The sequence below is a fragment of the Sinocyclocheilus grahami genome, unplaced genomic scaffold, assembly GCF_001515645.1.
Source record: "Sinocyclocheilus grahami isolate Dianchi unplaced genomic scaffold, SAMN03320097.WGS_v1.1 scaffold312.1, whole genome shotgun sequence".
Lineage (NCBI taxonomy): Eukaryota > Metazoa > Chordata > Actinopteri > Cypriniformes > Cyprinidae > Sinocyclocheilus > Sinocyclocheilus grahami.
The window spans coordinates 752,672-772,427 of NW_015505491.1; the positions used below are offsets into that span (position 1 = coordinate 752,672).

The 19,756-nt window shown below is 39.0% G+C and overlaps 3 protein-coding genes across 3 annotated transcripts in view; all 3 read right to left on the reverse strand.

Annotated features, from left to right (window-relative positions):
- LOC107601765 (UDP-galactose translocator-like) overlaps positions 1-8,322 on the reverse strand; it is a 17,142-nt gene extending 8,820 nt beyond the window's left edge. The window contains exon 1 of the mRNA XM_016294055.1: positions 8,235-8,322. The gene's annotated coding sequence lies outside the window, so the exon portion shown is untranslated. The remainder of the gene's footprint in view (positions 1-8,234) is intronic.
- A 3,441-nt stretch (positions 8,323-11,763) lies between these two features.
- LOC107601747 (serine/threonine-protein kinase pim-2-like) lies at positions 11,764-15,912 on the reverse strand. Its single transcript, XM_016294033.1, has 6 exons — positions 15,901-15,912; positions 15,745-15,795; positions 14,275-14,495; positions 14,028-14,197; positions 13,765-13,941; positions 11,764-13,176 (listed from the first exon to the last, which is right to left on the reverse strand). Exons 1-6 carry the CDS (start codon positions 15,910-15,912, stop codon positions 13,028-13,030), a joined length of 780 nt encoding a protein of 259 aa, XP_016149519.1. The 3' UTR covers positions 11,764-13,027.
- Positions 15,913-16,273: 361 nt separating this feature from the next.
- Positions 16,274-19,756, reverse strand: part of LOC107601748 (OTU domain-containing protein 5-A-like) — a 32,174-nt gene continuing 28,691 nt past the window's right edge. The window contains exons 6-8 of the mRNA XM_016294034.1: positions 18,321-18,506; positions 17,523-17,730; positions 16,274-16,449 (exon numbers count right to left, since the gene is read on the reverse strand). Of these exons, the coding sequence (XP_016149520.1) occupies positions 16,274-16,449; positions 17,523-17,730; positions 18,321-18,506 (570 nt within the window). The remainder of the gene's footprint in view (positions 16,450-17,522; positions 17,731-18,320; positions 18,507-19,756) is intronic.

The following is a 19,756-nucleotide window of genomic DNA, read 5'->3' on the forward strand; positions in this document are numbered from 1 at the left end:
GAAACACATCAGTTGAGGTCGAGAGAAGGGTTAAACCCCCCCCCCAAAAAAAAATTTATTTAAAAAAAATCACTTCCCGTATCTGTCCGTGGGACTTTCATTTTCCATTTTCTTTTTTCATCTTTAACTAAATCTGATACTTTACTAGTGTACCACACTCTGCTTAACTTGTATTTAGCTCAACGATCCTACTAATACTGTGTGGGGGGAAACCAGTACAGATAAACAAACCTTATATTGCGCCAAAGTATTATTGCACTGCATTACAGGAACCATTAGGGGCAGCAGAACCTAATAAATTCCACATAGTTGCAATCATAGATATACACATCTATGGTTGCAATTTTCTGAGACTTCACAAGCAACTGATGTCACATTCTGATGTCATATCGACTTCTATAAGACGAATGGCATCCGTTTCTTTCCCACATTCCCGCCCAAACGTAGGGTGACCGTAGGCCTATACCCTCTTCTACCGGGACATTTTTAAATTGCCTAAAATGTCTGGGTTTTGGCTTTGTTTTCCTACTGACGTGGTAACTACAATCCTTTACTTTATATGCATGTACACGTATTTGCATTGCTTTGTCTTTTCTCAACAGAGCCCAATTTCTCGCACCCTACGATTGGTCGATTATGTACAACACCTGTACGCTATTGGTCCAACTACTTTTCAGTCATAACCTTAAGCAAGTATGAAAACAATAAGAAAACAATAAAAAAAAATTTAGGCCATTTAAAAATCCTGACATGTCCGGGGAAAATTGGACGTACTTTACCAAATGCCTTTTCTGGAAGTATGCAAGTTTGGCGAGCGCGTACGAAATTCTGCGAAATGGGTGGATTGCTTGCTGGCAGCTACCTACTGTAACTAGGACAGTGACATATTTACGAGTTAATTCCACTCACTTAACTGTAGCGGGCTCTAAAGTCACAAAATAGGGGGGGGAATAAATAAATAAATAAAAGACTGTTGCTTTAAGGCTCAAGTTGTTTTCTATAGATAATCTAACATACATTTTTCCAAAATAAGTCAAATCAAGTCAAGTCGAGCTTTATTGTCATTCTGCAATGTGTGTGGACATATATTGATATAGTGGAATGAAACGTCGTGTCGCAGGGCCATGGTGCTACATACTAGTTAAACATATATGAACATACAACAATAGAAGTATAAGAAAAACAATTATATACCTATACAACAGTTAACCATCTGACTTCACATATACCTTATAAATAGTTGACTATACATACACAAACAGAGACTGTACAAAACTTAAATACTATAAATTAAATTGTGCAAAAGAGATGATTTGTAGTGCAAAGCACAAGTAAACATACATGATCAAACTGAGTCTTTGTGAGAGGGAGCGTTTATAAAAAGTGTCTAGTGTGCATTCAGAGAAAAACATTAAAAAAGGAGTTTACTTTGTTTTTTTGCAACGCTTGTGTAGGCAGTTGTTCAAAAGTATTCCTTAATTTGTGTCAATGTAATCTGAGCAGCAATATTGCTGTGGTTAAAATGACATGTCAAGCATTTCATTCTCTTTCTTTTTTTTATATCGCTAAAGAATGAGTGATAAACAAGCTATAGTTTGCATTAAGATGCAATGAATTATCCCAAATAATTATTTAAGGGAATGTTCAACAAATAGGTGTTGCAAAATCACACACACAAAAAAACACTTTTAACAATACATAGCTTCAAAGCAGCATATATGTATGTATGTATGTATGTATGTATGTATATAATCATTCAGAAAATAAATAATTTGATTAAGAACAATAGTAAACTACATATCAATGAACAGGCTTGTCAATAAATCCAAAAGTTTTGGTTTCGGCCCAGAATTTTCATTTCTGTGCATCCCTATAATGCCTTAATATATTATGATATCCTCATGTATCAGCCATTTGGTTAATTAAAAAATTATATTCTATTCTTTTTCAGATTGTCAGAATCCTGTTTTCATATAGGGGCAGTCATTTTTTCTATTGAAGCTGGTTTTAAAGGGATAGTTCACCCAAAAATACATTGTTTTCGTTCAAATCAAAGCGTAAACAACATGGAAAGTGTATCTGCGTGACGCAGCTGAGACAGAATAGCATACGCTGTTTACGTTCAGTGGATATTCTCCAAAATGGCACTATAGGGTGACGCAGAGGAGACGAATTGTTGAATTAAGTAGTTATTTTTGTTTTCTTTGCGTACAAAAAGTATTCTCGTAGCTTCGTAAAATTACGGTTGAACCCCTGATGTCACATGGATTATTTTACCGATCTCCTTGCTACGTTTCTGGTCATTGATCATGGTAATTACATTGCCGTCTATGGGAGGGTCAGAGCTCTCGGAATTCATCAGAAATATCTTAATTTGTGTTCTGAAGATGAACAGAGGTCTTACGGGTTTAGAACGACATGAGGGTGAGTAATTAATGAGCAAGTAATCATTTTTGGGTGAACTAACCCTTTAAGATGCGAGATACAGCCTCCTGCACAACGGAAAAGTGCAAGTGGCCGATGCCATCACATGTACAAAAGGTGTATAAATCTACAGTACATAGTACTGTTTCGTACCCTACTCTACTATGGGAAATGACAGCAACTGTTCATTTGTAAAACGCACTTCTGCAGGGAAAGTAAGATCAAACACTGCAACTACAATTCATATGGTTTTGTCTTGGACTAAGACAAACAACACACATTGTAGTTGCAATGTTATATCTTAAATTTCCATGTTATGGACCACATGTGTGTGTTAGAAATGGTAAGTTACTGTAATTTTCCTTAAATGGGCAGTACGTAATGATCTTCATGCTTTTCAAATTTTAGATTCCTGCTGCTCCCATAGCTCTTATAGATTTTTTTTTCTCTGCAAAATCCAAAAAAAGAAAAACGGAAGATGCCATCGCTGGGAAATCAACAGAACAAGCCAAGTTTGAGAAAACATTTAAATGTCCAAGAGTAAAGAGAGGGTCAGAAACGTATGATAGGTTTTTTTGAGTCCTTAAGCAGAAACTGTCCACGCAGTGCTGCACTGATGGCTAGGGAGAATTACTACAAGGAATTTGTTCCCTAATCTTTTATGCTGCCTAAAACTGTTCTTGAATACAGAACACCATAAACTCATGCAGCTACCCCCCAAAGAGCTTGCAGAGCTGTGCCAAGATTTCCAGTTAGAAGAGCTTACCCCTTCTCAGGTACAGGCTGTAAAGGCAACTCGAATCCAGGGTGCATCCAGGATTTGGTATCGACAAAGAGCTGGACGCATAACTGCCTCTACGCTTAAACAAGTTCTTCAAACGAACCCTCTGAAAACGTCCCAAGAGCTTGATTAAGGCCATAGGCTACCCAGAGGCACACGAGTTCACAACAGTCGCGACAAGGTATTTAGGGCTTGAATTAGGATAAGACAGAGGTGAGATTTTCGGTAAGACTACCATAAGGGTCTCCATAAAGGTATGGGTTTGTAAAAGGGTTAGGCAGGGGTAGGGTTAAGTATAGGGGTTAGGATAATGGTAAACATTTAAACCATTGAACTGTAATAATGTTGCAAAGTTTCTAAATTCAACACTAAATATTAAATAACCATTTAATTTGTTGTTGATTGTTTCTGTGTACTTTTTACAGTTATGGGTGCAAGCATGAGGCACAAGCCAGAGCAGAGTATGAAAGGCTGATGTGTCTGGAGCATGAGGGCTTCTCCTGTATGTAAGGTGGTCCTGGCTTGAAAGTATGGTATGGCCACTTGGGATTCAGCCATACATGGGAGCCTCGCCTGATGGGATAGTCACATGTGACTGTCATGGAACTGGGATTTGTGAGATAAAGGTAATATTACGGTTCATTATAAACACAGTAAAAAAAGATATTTGATATGTTAAAATCATAATTTCACTTTCCTATAAAGACAGAACTGTGGAAAGTTATTACAGGGCTTTTTTTACTATCCTTTTTGTGCAAGACTTGGTAGTCGAAATGTCACAAAAACACATGACTATATAAAAATTAGTGAAATAAAAAGTAAGAAAAATTAGTCGCATCAGTTGTTTACATGTTATTTTTTACTGTGAATGTTAGTGCCCACACTGCAAGCAAGACAAAGTTAATCTGCACCTGTGTGCTGGAGACAAAGGATTCTGCCTTATCAAAGATTGGGATGAGGTTACACTGGACAGGAGCCATGCTTACTACTACCAAGTCCAGGCACAGCTTCACACAGCCTGTGGATGCTGAGTATTGCGACTTTGTGGTGTGGAACTCTAATAACTTTTTTTTTTTTAAAGGATTATACCTGAAATGGGCTTTTGGGATGATCTGATTCCTAGAGTTAAGAATTTTTTCAGAAACTGTATACTTCCAGAAGTGTTGGGACAGCAAGTTACAAAACAACATCTTGACATGTAATATAACTAAAGGACACTACCTTACATCAGCTCAGGCACTTGATTCAGTCATATTTTGCAAAAGAAAAGCACTGAATAACATGAATGTGTCTTTGTTGGCAATCAGATGTTTATTGAGGAGATTAAATAAAAATAAAAAAATATTAAATTATACAAGAAACCGTATTGGTGGTTACTTATAAGAACTAAAACAGTGTGCACTTTGTAAATTATATTGAATTTAATAAAGTCTGAAGGTAAATTCAAAAAAAGCTACTGCGGCGCATGGCAGAGCACTGCATTTTTATATCTTCGTGTCCACACTGAGGCTAGATCAATTGTCCTTTGTCTAACCCAGGGGTAGGCAAGTTCGGTCCTAGAGAGCCGCAGTCCTGCAGAGTTCAGCTCCAACCCTAATCAAACACACCTGAACAAGCTAATCAATGTCTTCAGGATTACTAAGGCTATAGGCAGGTGAGGTTTTTTTTCAGGGTTGGAGCTGAACTCTGCAGGACTGCGGCTCTCTAGGACCGAACTTGCCTACCCCTGGTCTAACCCAACTAATTACAGTTAATTTGGTATTTATTTGTACGTGGGGAACTTTGCATGACACCACAGTAGATTTGATTGAATTTAGCCCTTAGGTTATATACAAAATTCACTAAAAACATAGTGTACTGTTATGCTATTATTAAGTAGTATACCAAAATATTATATATCATCATTAACATCCAAAGTTTTTTCATTTCATGACCATTTCAAATCATGACATTTAATGATCAGAAGTTCATTATTTCAGTTTCATAATTTCTTACTCCAGTAGGACCACGGACTCTGATAAATTTGACAAGGCACAGCAAATAACTCCAATCTTATCAAAGACAGTGACTCACCTGGTTTTGTTGCCATGTGTTCGATGGGCATGGCCCTACTTTGCAGAATCTGATATTTCCTTCTAACTAATCCAATAACCCTTTCTACATGAATACGCAAATAAGCTATTTCTCTAGTTTGTTCCACCTCGTCTGCGGACGACTGTCTTTTCCCCTTAGTGAATGCAGGTAACTGTAGTGAAGCACAGTAGAATCCTACACTATCCCCAACATTAAACCCACGGTCTGCTAGAACAATATCGCCAGGTAACAGGTTTTTTTTAGAAGGTCACTCTCTTCTGTAGTTTGCTTATCTTCTGCTTGGGGAAGAAGAGTTAGTAATATGCAAGAAACATACCCTTGGGGAGCAATACCGATAAGAAACTTAACAGTGTGGTGATGCTTATAGTTTGACCATGTGTATTTACAATAAGACGAAATATGATATCAAACACCACTGCCTCTTTTCGTTTTCATTTAAACACATTAATAGCCGCATAAATGTAGTTCAGGGAAAATACATACATTACAATGAAAATATTACCTGTTAGCTTTACCCAAAACGAATTATGTGTGACCCTGGACCACAAAACCTAAGTCTTAAGTGTCAATTTTTCGATTTGTTAGGATAGGACAACATTTGGCTGAGACACACCTATTTGAAAATCTGGAATCTGAGGGTTAAAACAAAATCTAAATATTGAGAAAATCACCTTTAAAGTTGACCAAATGAAGTATATTACTTATGCATATTACTAATCAAAAATTAAGTTTTGATATATTTACAGTAGGAAATTTACAAAATATCTTCATGGAACATGATCTTTACTTAACATCCTCATGATTTTGGCATAAAAGAAAAATTTCGACCAACACAATGTATTTTTGGCTATTGCTACAAATATACCCCAGCGACTTAAGACTGCTTTTGTGCTCCAGGGTCACATATCTAATGTTTAACCACAACAGAGACATCAGAGCCAGCGCCAAATGTCAGAAGGACTAGCAGAGTTGAGGCTGCTCTCGTCGGGATACATGAGCACTGAGCGCCCGCTGATCGCGTGGAGCTCACGTCTCCGAAATCGGCCAAGCACATTTTCAAACAGTCTTTATAAATAAACCGCAGATTTGAGTTTTAACCAACTACATTCTCGCCGGAAATACTTTTAAAACAACATTTCATGACACAATAACAGTAATATTTGACAAAAACATGCGAATATGTGGTGGTTGAAATACAACGTTGCGTGAACTCAACCAATCAGCATGCTCAGCGCACAAGTCCCGCCCCCGAAAGTTCCGGACCTTTGAAAAAGTACTACTACCTCGGAGCAGGGAATTTCTGAGGGGCAAATTTTTACCCGGAACTTTATTTAGATCCTGGTTCCTGCGGCAGAAACACGCCCAAAGCCCTAGTTCCTGGGGAAAGTTCCTGCGGTGGAAACGGGGCTAATGTCATCCATGGTTAGGTCTGTCTGGCATTCTGCATCTGCATAAAATATATACCAGTAGGGAGAGGGATTAGTTATTCAAATTACTCTCCATATCAATAATGACATGAATTATTGACTATTTCTACTACTTCGTAGTCAGCATTCTTACAAAAGTTTCAAGTTATCTGTTCCACTTTATTTGTGGATTCTTATTTTTTTATACACTACACATTTTATACACCCAGGTGAGTCCACAGAGAATTAATTATCTATTTTCAGAATCAGAAAGAGCTCTATTGCCAAGTATGTTTGCACATACAAGGAATTTGTTATAGTGTCACAAGCTTCCAGTGCACGGAGACAACAACAACACACAGATAATACAAATGAAATGTGAATAAAATACACATGTATAAATATAAACCACAAAAAAAGAATAAATTGTATGCACAGGTGTAGTATAGATGGAATAGAATAAAATAAGTTGTAGGGATGTACTAGGGTTTAGGGTGATAAATAATAAATAATTTTGTAAGCCTAATTCAAAGTTTACATGCATTATTTGTTGTAAGAATATCGTCTGCCTTATACAAATACTGGCAACACGTATTAATACAATGACTTTACCTTGTTGATCAGGTAACATCTCTGTGTTGTCCTCTTGCTCGGTGTTCTCAGCTGACTCATGGAGATCCAGCAAGGCCTCTGCAGCTTCTGCGTGTCCATGTTGATCGTCTCTGGACTTCATCCTCTCCGTTCGTTTACGCGATGCTTCCGACATGGGCCTACATTTCTGATAACCGAGGTTAATTGTAGGAGCCCAGTCTACAGACTGAACATCATTTATAGCACTAGGGCAGCCTAAAGAGAACAACACAGTAGCAATAAATCTGCCCCCTGTAAAGACTTTGTAGTTAGCTTTGCTAATGTTACATATTTTTGTTAAGTTACAACTATCATTTTAACTTCACGAAGTACGGAAAAGCTAACTTTATACAAACATAAACATAGCATATTTAAGTTATAACTTACCTTTGACAAAGTGGTCACTGCACACACGAGCATTAGCGGACTCCGCTCCTCCCGACCGCAGACGCAGGTTTTCAAGCCACTTTTTCCTACGTTTTTCAGTCAATTCCTTGAAATTTCCCCCCTTGTGAGCAACAACTTTTGGTACACGATAAAAGCTCTTCGTTTTTTCTCGGTTGGACCGATTTGAGCATCCATAAACAGCGCAAAACATAGGCATTTTGAGTTTCTCCTAGTGATTTTATTGAGGGAAAAATCCCTTCCTGCCCTCCAGCTGCATTTCGCGCGTCACGTGCAAGGGGCGTGGTTTGTGAGCGTGACATGAGAGTACGGTCAACTTCCCTAAAACAGCGTATAATACGCAGGTACGGACACCGCGGAATCAAAACGCGTTGTTTCGCATGATACCAATTTATACAACTGGTGAAACACGGTTTTTAATCTATGACCGCTGGAATATCGCAGTGACGAATCTGTCGCCGTCAAACATCTGCTGGAAATTCAGGCAAACATACTTGCGTGCATCCCCAGTTGTTCAAAAGCAGATCGCAATATGGCCAGACGATGCTACCTCAGCACTGCAGGACTGCATCCAGGACATGTTCAGAGAGGCAGCCACCTACACCAATCACAAAGACACACAGAAACAGTGACTGCTTGCATCATAGATGATGTGACGGTCACCTAGACCAGTGAATCTCAACCTTTTGGCGTACTGGACTAAATGAAAAACTGCATTAGTCCAATTCAGAACCATCCTCAAGGACCCCCAGAACAAAACTGACTCATCTATGTATGATTTGTGTCTTTGTGAGGACCAAATGCAGTCAAGTATTATTCAAGTTAGCTGACTTGTCCAGTATTCTGGCCATTTTTCTTTCATGGGAACATGTCATGTCAAAATATACAAAATGTATACTTTATACGGACCCCCTGGCCTTGCGTCAAGGACCACTAGGGGTCCACGGACCCCTGGTTGAGAAACACTGACCTAGACCATCACCACACGAGCCAACCAGAAGCCACGGATGACGGGCTGCTAAAAATCCGAGATAAGGCATTCGGATCAGGAGATAAGGCAGCTCTCAAAACAGCAAGAGCCAATCTGTCTCATGGCATCAAGAAGGCAAAACATCAATATGCTCAAACTGGGCATTTTTCTTTCATGGGAACATGTCATGTCAAAATATACAAAATGTATACTTTATACGGACCCCCTGGCCTTGCGTCAAGGACCACTAGGGGTCCACGGACCCCTGGTTGAGAAACACTGACCTAGACCATCACCACACGAGCCAACCAGAAGCCACGGATGACGGGCTGCTAAAAATCCGAGATAAGGCATTCGGATCAGGAGATAAGGCAGCTCTCAAAACAGCAAGAGCCAATCTGTCTCATGGCATCAAGAAGGCAAAACATCAATATGCTCAAAAAATCAACAATAACTTCAGTGACAGTGAAGACACCCGGACCCTGTGGCAAGCCATTCAGACCATCACAAGCCCCTGCCACAGGCCAGTGACGGTGACACATCCCTGCCAGTTGCACTCAAACACTTCTACTCACGATTTGAGATACACAACACACCTGCACAAAAACTGCACACATCTCCAAACGACCAGGTGCTCAGTCTCTCTCCAGCCGACGTAAGGAAGACCCTGTCCAGGATTAACCCACGTACGGCTGTGGGCCCTGACAACATACCTGGCCGTGTGCGAAGGGTCTGGCTGCAGCCTTGCACTTGCACTCTCAGACTTGCACTCTCAGACACTTGCGCATCCGCTAGCGACGTCACTTGCAGTTTTTCATTTAGTTCTATTTATTGATTCATTTTTGTTTGAATCGCTCAACATTTTACAACAGTAGCCAGGTGGTGAAGACAAGAAAAAAGAAACTAAATTACAATGTCACTTGCAATCGCCACTTGCACTCTCCGCTACCTACGACGTCACTTGCAATCGACACAAATCGTGCGTGTTGCCAATGGAGACAAGAAGCTGTGGTGGTGATTAAACGATTAAAGCCAATTTAGTACTATAACATACAGGGTCCTGCAAGAAAAAGACACAACCCGCAAATCCGTGGACACAGAACAGCAGAATATGAACGCATGCACAAAGTCTGTTGTTAAGCGTTTTCCTCCTGTAGAAAAACATAAACACTTAACATGGTGTAATGTATTAAGATGCTATTAAAATATCAAATTAAATATACAGTTTATTATTGTAATGAATATGTATATAGCATTTTCCTCCCATACCGCAAAACATGGCATAATGTGGCATTATGGACTAAAAAGGCCAAACTCAATATGATCCTCTACATTATTAATATACATAACTAATATGTACAGGCAAGCAGGTGAGCCCAGAATAAATGCAACACGCACAGTTTTGCGTTAAGCGTTTTTCCATAGTGTTATTATGCCACATTGAGCGTTTTGCTGTATGGGAGGACAAGTGAAAGTTTGCGCATTTTGTTCATAGCCATCTGCTTGCCTTGTAGTACATTAAATAATAACTATATATCGCATTTGATTTTTTAATTGCACTTAATGTATCTTAATACATTATGCCATATTAAGTGTTTATGTTTTTCTACAGGAGGAAAACACTTAACGAGAGACTTTGTGCATGCGTTCATATTCTGCTGTTCTGTGTCCACGGATTTGTGGGTCTTGTCTTTTTCTTGCAGGACCCTGTATGTTCTAGTACTAAATTAGTTTTAATCGTTTAATCACCACCACAGCTTCTTGTCTCCATTGGCAACACGCACGATTTGTGTCGATTGCAAGTGACGTCGCAGGTAGCGGAGAGTGCAAGTGGCGATTGCAAGTGACAGTGTAATTTAGTTTCTTTTTTCTTGTCTTCACCACCTGGCTACTGTTATAAAATGTTGAGCGATTCAAACAAAAAGTAATAAAACAAAATAGAACAAAATAAAAAATAAAGACTGCAAGTGACGTCGCAAGCGGAAGCGCAAGTCTGAGAATGCAAGTCTGAGAGTGCAAGTCTGAGAGTGCAAGTGCAAGGCTGCAGCCAGACCCTCTTGGTGCTGTGTACTTGAGAGACTGTGCTGCACAGCTGATGAAAGTCCTAACAGATATCTTCAACACCTTGTTGAGCCAGGCAGTCATCCCTACGTGTCTCAAATCCAAATAAAGATCCAATTATTAATAAAACCAATGTTGAAGAACACCATTGTCCCAATAGGGCACGGCCATATTGCGCTTATTTGGGACCCGAGTCTGCGTAGTAGTGAGCGAAGTGGAGCCGCATCCCACCCACACTCCTGCTTTTTGTCTGCTGATTGCCGTGTAAGAGGCTTGTGTTACAATATGGTAAATACAACTCCAATCTCTTCCTGAAGAGCCAGAAAAAGTCTGTTGGCGCCTCAGTTCACTCAGAGAAGCTCTCAGTCTCAGCTGTCAATCATAACGTCACACTCCCATTTTTATAGCATCACAACTAACTAAAACCAAACTTATTTTAAAAACGAGCACTTGAACTTACATCAGCGTGATTAAAATCTACGTCAAATGTCAAAAACCATGTTTGAAAACAAAATATTTGAAGTGAAATGTAATTATTTAGTTTGTCTAAATCCCTTTAGATTACATGGAGATGGTGGGGTTTATGATCTATACTGGGACCAGCTACCTGGGGGAGATCGAAACGCAAGGCTTCACTTTTGAGGACTAGTGCGGCACACTTGGTGTCTAACATACTTGTATATACAGTACATTCAGGGTGTCAGTTGCAGGCGTTAAACCATGTGGAAAAGTAAGTTCTGTCATTACAATAAAGCAAGCACGTGAACATGATAGAAACATTCCTGCTTCACTTGTCGGGAATAACTAACCTGAATGGTTGGACTAGAGAGGCCTGTTTAAAAAGTCCCTTAACTTGAACAGAAAACTATGATCACTGATATGGCTGGAGTTTCTCATTTTATTTCTTATTTGCATGAGCAAAAATGGATAGAAAAGACAAGACAGGTGTTTCTTTAAATATAGATATTTCACATCTATATTTTTTATTCATAGAATCTCTTAAATTAAACCTTAAATTAATCGTGTGACAACAGCCACAGCACATTGTTGAATACACAAGTATTTACAGCAAAGTTGTTGTGTCAACCCAAGCAAAAACCGCAAGGATTTTTTTTTAACAAAAAATGAAAGAAAAAAGAAAACTGACTGTATCAAAAATACCCCAGTGTTTACATAGATGCATTACATGTTATGTTGGGAAAGGTCCAATTTGTACACATTCAGTTTTAAAGTCTCGAATGAAACAATTCGAACATGTCAATGCTGTTTTGCTTTACTTAGTCCAGATTTCAAATCCAAATCAAATGAATCTGGCATTATGCCTGTTTACCTCACACAAGACAGTAAGGCAGATCTCTTTGGTGTGTAATCAAACGATTAGGAAAAGCCCATAGGCCCTTTTTTAGTCCACATCAACAGTGGGTTAGTGGTTGAAACCCTCCTGACATTAGTTAACATGCTGACAACAAAATGACACATAGCTGAGTTTGTTCAGTACAAAGCGTCCTGACAACATTCTTTAAGTTACAACGCAGGTATTTTGCAAACAATACAGACAGAAACCAAAAGCCGGCTTAGTAATGGCTCTGAGGAATCCATCCAGGGAACTGGTTCATTTAGAGTAAACAGGATCCACAGGAATGTTCCTCTTCTCTTCGGTCACACCTTCTTTGAGAGTAAGTGTTGATAAATGGGAACAGATCCACGTGAGCCAGAATTATTGTTCCGCCAGGCCTCCCGTCAAAAGACTGGAAAGCAGATCCAAAGTCTTTTTGAAACCCCTTAGAACAGGGAGAGAATATCACTGTACAACAGAAACCTGTAAAACCAGGTATCATCGCAGTCTGGTAAATAACTGCAAGCCCACCTACTGTCATTTAAGTCGGTTAGAACTTCAAAACAACCAACAAACAAGACGAACACAGTTTACTGCTTCTGAAATTCTTACAAAAAATGAATTAGTACATGGCGGAAAAACTAAATAATCCGCAATAAATAAAAAAAAGTCGCATTGAGCTGCGATGGTTGTAGTCGTGGGAAATATTCATTCATAATGTAAACCTGCAGCAATCCAGGGCTATTCTGGGCATCTAGAAGCATAGATCCCAAGTCCAAATGAAACGAACGTTGAAGGCAGCCAAACAAAAAAATAAATAAGGAAGAATCCAGAAGCCAGCAACTAGAGTTCAGGAAGTCCAGTGTGTAAAACAAAACTGTGTGTGAAATTTCTGAATCGAGTCCAAAGTCCTTCAGGATTTAAAGGCTTGGCTTAATATTGCTTTCTGCTTGCAAATCTCCAATGTCCTCAGTGCTCTCCATCATCCAAGGATGCTGCAAAATCTGCTCCAAACTAGGCCGATCCTCCGGCCTGTATGAAAGGCACCAGCGAATCAGAGACTGGCATTCTGAAATGAAAGAATAAATATTGAATGAAACCTGGCATCGTATACTACGAAGATTGGTGGCTCTGTAACGAACTGCTCATGTTGTTCTGTTGTAAGTAGATGTGCAAATGTAAAAAAATAAGTAACAAATCTGCTTGATTACACTGAAACAGTGCTTGCATAATTTGCAACCCATTTGATTGCCATAATGTGAAGTATTTGCAAGTTATACAAGTACAAAACTTTAATTGTATCAATTTTATATATTGGGAAACAATTTTATACGTCTGTGAGACATTTTGTTGAAAAAATGTTTATTAAGGGATAGTTCATTCAAAAACGAACACTGTCATAATTTACTCTCATTTTGGAAGTACATATTTGGAAAAATGATGGTAACCAAACAGTTTGGCTCCCATTCACTTCTATAGTATGGACAAAAATACAATAGAAGTCAATGGTACCCAACACTGTTTGGTTACCAACATTCTTAATTAAAAAACAGTCATCCAGGTTTGAAACGTGAGGGTGAGTAAATGATAACAGAATTTTCATTTTTGGGTGGACTGTCTCTTTAAGAAAGTAGATTTTGTTTTGTTTGCGGCTCACCTTTGGAGATGCGTTTAGTGAAACTTGGAGCGCCGTGTACAATGTCAGCATCCTGCTCAAAGGGAATGTCTCCACACACCATGTCAAACAGAAGTACACCCAGCGACCACACGGTGAGCGGATGAGCGCTGTAACGCTGGTGGAGGATCCACTCTGGAGGGCTGTAGACTCTGGTCCCTAAACAGACAGAGGGGTCATTAGAAACGGCTCCACATTCATGCTATATTCATGCATATGCAATAACCAAACTAAAGCTGCCTTACCTTCAAAGTCAGTGTAAATGGAGTCCTTCAGTAGAGCACCAGATCCAAAGTCAATGATTTTGACGTCTCCGGTGCGGGTGTCAACAAGGATGTTCTCATCTTTGATGTCCCGGTGCACAATTCCCTTGGAGTGGCAGAACTGCAGGGCTTCAATGACCTGTTTGAAGAATCTAAAACAAGCCATTCTCGTTAGTATTGTGGCTTACTGCTAGAATCGAATGCCAAAAGACTTGTCGCTTTTTCGCACCTCTGTGCAAAGGGCTCCTCCAGGGCCCCACGTTCAGTGATGAAGTCAAACAGGTCCTGGCAGTGTTGGGGTTTCTCAAACACAATGAGGTATCCCTGACCCGGCATCTCAAACCAGTCGAGCATCCGGATGATGCCGCGGTGACTGGGTAGCGATCCCGACTCTCCACCCAGACGCAGGAGGAGAGCGATCTCCATGGGGACCTTGTTTGCTGTACCAGGCTATGAAGGGTAAATTAAAAAAAACAATGGTCATTATTAACTTTGGATTCTGATGATTTATTTTCCACAGGAAAAGACGTTATATTAAAAAAATTCCCTAGAAAAGTTCAACATACGGTACTGCAGGTCTAAAACTGGGTTTCTCCCTGGGTTATCAATTAACCCTTTAACTGTCACTCACATTGTTGAACATAGACGTGAAAGTGCACGATCCAAACGTAAATTTGTATAACTCATGAACGAAAACATGTTGTAACATGATATTGATGCACCGTTTTCATGGTAATGCAATGTTTGATTTTAAAATGGGGTTCAAAGGATGAATTTTGAGATTTTAAGTTTTCCTTTGATACATAATCTCTGATGATTTCTAAAGTGTGAGCGAGAAAAAGCGGCAACGAAGAAGACTTTTTTTTGACAAAGCTCAGAACTCCTGTTACGATGTAGATTTCTGAGGTGCACTCTTGACATAAATGAATCTATTACTTTTCCTACATCATTTTTTTTACAAAAGCATTGGTAAATTATCTATTTAGGAGTCTTAGACCTTTCCAACGATATATAGTTTGTCATGATTAGATTAGGATTTAATTGTAATATCGTGAAATAAATTTAGGCGTCCCACAGAGGGGACGGGTGACAGTTAAAGGGTTAAAAGGGGAACTACAATTTTATCTGTCACATATTTTAGACCTATAAATATTCTTCTTGTTTAGAAACCAAATATACCTCGCCTATCAAGTCGATTACTATAAATCTGGTTCTGACACACTTGGGAAAGTCCACTCAAGTTTCCCTTTTAGGGTGTTTTAAAAAAAAAATCCATGTCGTCACGCCTACGTCACTTTCTGTATTAGGACGACGCTGTTCCGGTAAAAACCCCAAACATTCAGAAGAGGGCGCTATCATTCCTATCTCTATGATTTCATTGTTTGTATGTTCAAACTGAAATTAATGTAGCTTTACTTGGATGACAACTTCAAAACACACACACACATTTGCACTAATATGAAGGATTACTCACCAGACTGGCCTAAAAAAAAATCCATGTCGTCACGCCTACGTCACTTTCTGTATTAGGACGACGCTGTTCCGGTAAAAACCCCAAACAATCAGAAGAGGGCGCTATCATTCCTATCTCTATGATTTCATTGTTTGTATGTTCAAACTGAAATTAATGTAGCTTTACTTGGATGACAACTTCAAAACACACACACACACATTTGCACTAATATGAAGGATTACTCACCAGACTGGCCCACTGCTGAATTCTATCACAGGATATTTGTTTGACAGCGACCTAAAATTCCAAACTTTTGACCAGTAGTGTCTAAAAATGTATTTTTTTATAAATCACATTTTTAAGGCTGATGATACCAAGTGTGCAACATACATAGGAACTTACAGAGTCTTTCATTCTTTAACGCCTTTACTATTATTAAATGTGCACAACAGCAATAATAAAGAATGAGTAGGTGCGTCCATCTTTTCAGACTGATGTATATCCATTACAAGAGTTCCCTCCCTATTTGCACCTTCTTAAGTTCTTTAAGCTGATGTCAACAGTAGCTGGGGTGTGCCGATACTCAGCTGCAATCAAGTGTATTTAACTGTACATAACGACTGTACATGCTGCTTTCTGCATGAGTGCTGGTTACAATTCACACAGCTCCACACTGAATCACATGGATCACATCACAGATTCAAGCTGTGTGAGACGCATGAGGAAGGCGAGTGAGCGCCGTGATTAACATGGCATTCCTGAGCCCTGGATTCTTTCATACTGAATCGGGCAGGACAGCTAGACAGATTGGCAAGCGTGATTTCACTTCCTCACCAAAAGCAGTAGGGGACATCTCTTGCATAATGGCCCGATAGCCCAGTGCTGGATACAGAGACACCAGAGAAGACGAGGTGGGTCTGTCTGGTCCAACACAAGCCTGGTTACTGGGACCTAAACGGCGAGACAGAACACAGGAAATCTTTATTTTGAAAGACTAAAGTACAGAGATCTATGTGGCTTCTCCTGCAGTGCTTTTGGGTGAATTTCATAAAAAGACCACACACAAAAATTATTATTATTATTTTTTTTGCATAGTGACATTAAAATGAAGTATATTTACACACAAATAGTCATTTCTGTAATGCATCTGGACAATTTAGTTTTGAGGTTTTTTTTAATTACTTAATGATCATTCTTAATGACAATTCTCTTTATCATATCACTATTATTCTCATGCATTTCTGTTACCTTAATACAGGTTTTTATATTAATATTCAATATATTTTTATGTTTATATACATTACCGTTCAAAAGTTAGGGGTCACCAAGATTGTTTGGAAAAAGGAATTTATTTATTTTTTATTCAGCAAGGATGACTTAAAATGATCAAAAGTGACAGTAAATGTATACGATTTCCATTTCAAAATTCAAATAAATGCGGAACTTTCTATTCATCAAATCATTCTAGAAAAAATTATCATGCTTCCCACAAAAATATTAAGCAGCACAACTGTTTTCAACATTGATGATAATAAGAAATGTTTCTTGAGCAGCAAATCAGCATATTAGAATGATTTCTGAAGGATCATGTGACACTGAAGACTGGAGTAATGATGCTGAAAATTCAGCGTTGTATCACAGAAATAAACTGCATTTTAAAATATATTCAAATAGAAAATGGTTATTTTAAATTGTAATAATATTTCACAATATTACTGTTTTTACTGAATTTTTGATCAAAGAAATGCAGCCTTGTTGAGCAGAAGAGATTTCTAACGGTAGTGTACGTAACAGAATTTGAACTGCAGAAACAGGCTTTCTTCGCACAAAATATAATTTCTCATTTAATTCCTTTAGATTTTGAAGTGAAATACAACCTGGACATGTTTTTGACAGGTTTCCTTATAATCCATGAACATCATGTGGCATTTACCCAATAAATTGGCTTGCTGGAGGAAATGCATCACACAGTTAAACTGATAGCTTTAATGACACTGTCCTTATTGTAAAGACTGATAACAGACCTGGTGCACAGGGTGATGGGGGTTTGGATAGTGCGAGGGCCGCTCCGGCCGGGGATGGGGGCTTAGCGGGTGTGTCCGAGTGCGAAGGATCAGGAATCTCCGGAGAGGGGGCAGAGCTGCGCTGCCGTGGGGATCGGGCGTTCCATTCTTCCAAACCACTGGAGGCCGCAGCCGTGGCGGAGCTGCACGTAGCACTGGCCTTACGAGGCTGAGCGAGTAGCAAAAGTAAATGCGTTCATTCACAAATGATAAATGAACAGGCACTTCTTATCTTCAAAGTTTATCACTCAAAATAGTAAACATTCTAATACAAGGACATTTACAGAAAGTAGGTTTATGTAAGGTTTGTGTAAAATCTTTTATGTTTGTTTGCTTGGGTCAAATGACTCTTTTTTTTCTTTCTGAAACACTGCTGTCAGTCAGTTCAAGAAGTGATTTATAAGAAAGCCTATAGCTTCTGTGAAGAATGGTCTTCTTCACAGCTGGCTGAAGTGTGAAAACGCAAACCACATATGCTGCAGGTATTTGCGTAGCCGATAGTCTTAGCTATGAGTATCTTAACCAATGAAGCACTCATCACAGCTAACTTGTGACTTTCTGAAAAAATTCCTATGTGATCAGCATTAAACCAGTGCTTATTTTATGATGCCAATGGTTTTGTGAAGTAATTATCGCACGCTAACTACCTGACTCCTACTGACAATCCTGTTGATTAGAATATAAATACAGCTTCTGATGGAATGACACATAATGTTAGGTAGTTAGTAGGATTAGCACTGAAACAGGCAGGTTCCACACCTGTCGTGCCTGTTTCTCCTGGTCTCGAAGCCACTGCAAGTACGATTCTCTGGCCACTTGCTCTTCTATGGCCTCATTGGTGGCTTCCCAATCCGTGGCCCTCTTCTTGTCCTCCAGCATCTGTTGCTCAATCCAGGATTCCTCTGACGTTTTAATGGCATTTTTCATGAGTGACTGGTCTGCAAACTGCGTAGAGACAGAGAGACAGATTCAGAAGAGGGGTTAAATGCCACATTTTAGCCCTCAGGTGACAGGTGAGAATGTTTTCTGCTCAAGCACCTTGAAGATGAGTTGATTTGTGGGAAATGGAGAAACATTTTCCCCTATATGCAACTTGAGCAATTTCTAAAAGTGTATAAAAGACACACACACATCTCAGAAATACAGAACGCATCTCATAAAACAGAGGGTTTTGACTCTGCATTCTGACTGGAGGAGCTGCATTTGACAGCAACTGTAAAACAACCTCAATTTAGGCTAATGACCATAATCTCCAGAATACTTGATTCTGATTGGTCAGTCACAGCACTGAGTAATCAAATATTTTTGTCTCTTATATCACACTTTCACCTCTTTTCTTACAAGTGAATACAGTTAAAAATTGGATGGCTGGATTAATAGAATGATAGATGGAACGAAAGACAGAACGAACAAACAGATAGATAGATAGATAGATAGATAGATAGATAGATAGATGATAGAGCAAACAAAAGATAGACAGATACAACAAATGATAGATAGATAGATGATAGAACAAACAATAGATAGATGGAATGAATGGACAAACGTTAGACAGACAGAATGAACGAACAAATGATGCATGTATGATAAATGAAAAATTATAGATAGAACGATAGATAGAAAGAATGAATGAATGAAAGAACAACAGAATGAACAAACAAAAAAGACCGATAGACAGAATGATAGATACAATGAACGAATGAATGATAGAACAAACAATGATAGATTTCTTTGTTCACTCTAGAGTGCAAGACAGAACGCAAAAAATGTAAAATGCTCCATCTTGAGACAGACTAAAAATAACTATTTCAAAAATATGGTGTCTTTAAAAACATGACGTCGAGCGCTGAACTCCCGTCAAGCCAGTTGTGACAAAAATAATATGTATGCTTGCTATGATTACTGCCGTCGGCCTGTCATTTTCATAATAAGAGACAGATACAGAGGAGGGGAAAAGGCCACAGATTTGCCCCTCAGGTGACAGGTGCGAATACTTTCTGCTCAAGAGCCCTGAAGATGAGTTGACTTGTGGGAACAGGAAAAGCACTGTCCGCTACATGCATATTGAGCAATAAGCCTTTTTTTAGAAACACTTAAGAGTAGATGATGGACATCATCATCATCATATCTCAGAAAAACAGAATGCATCTAAAAAAACAGAGGGTTTCTGATTGAATAAGCTGCATTTGACAGCA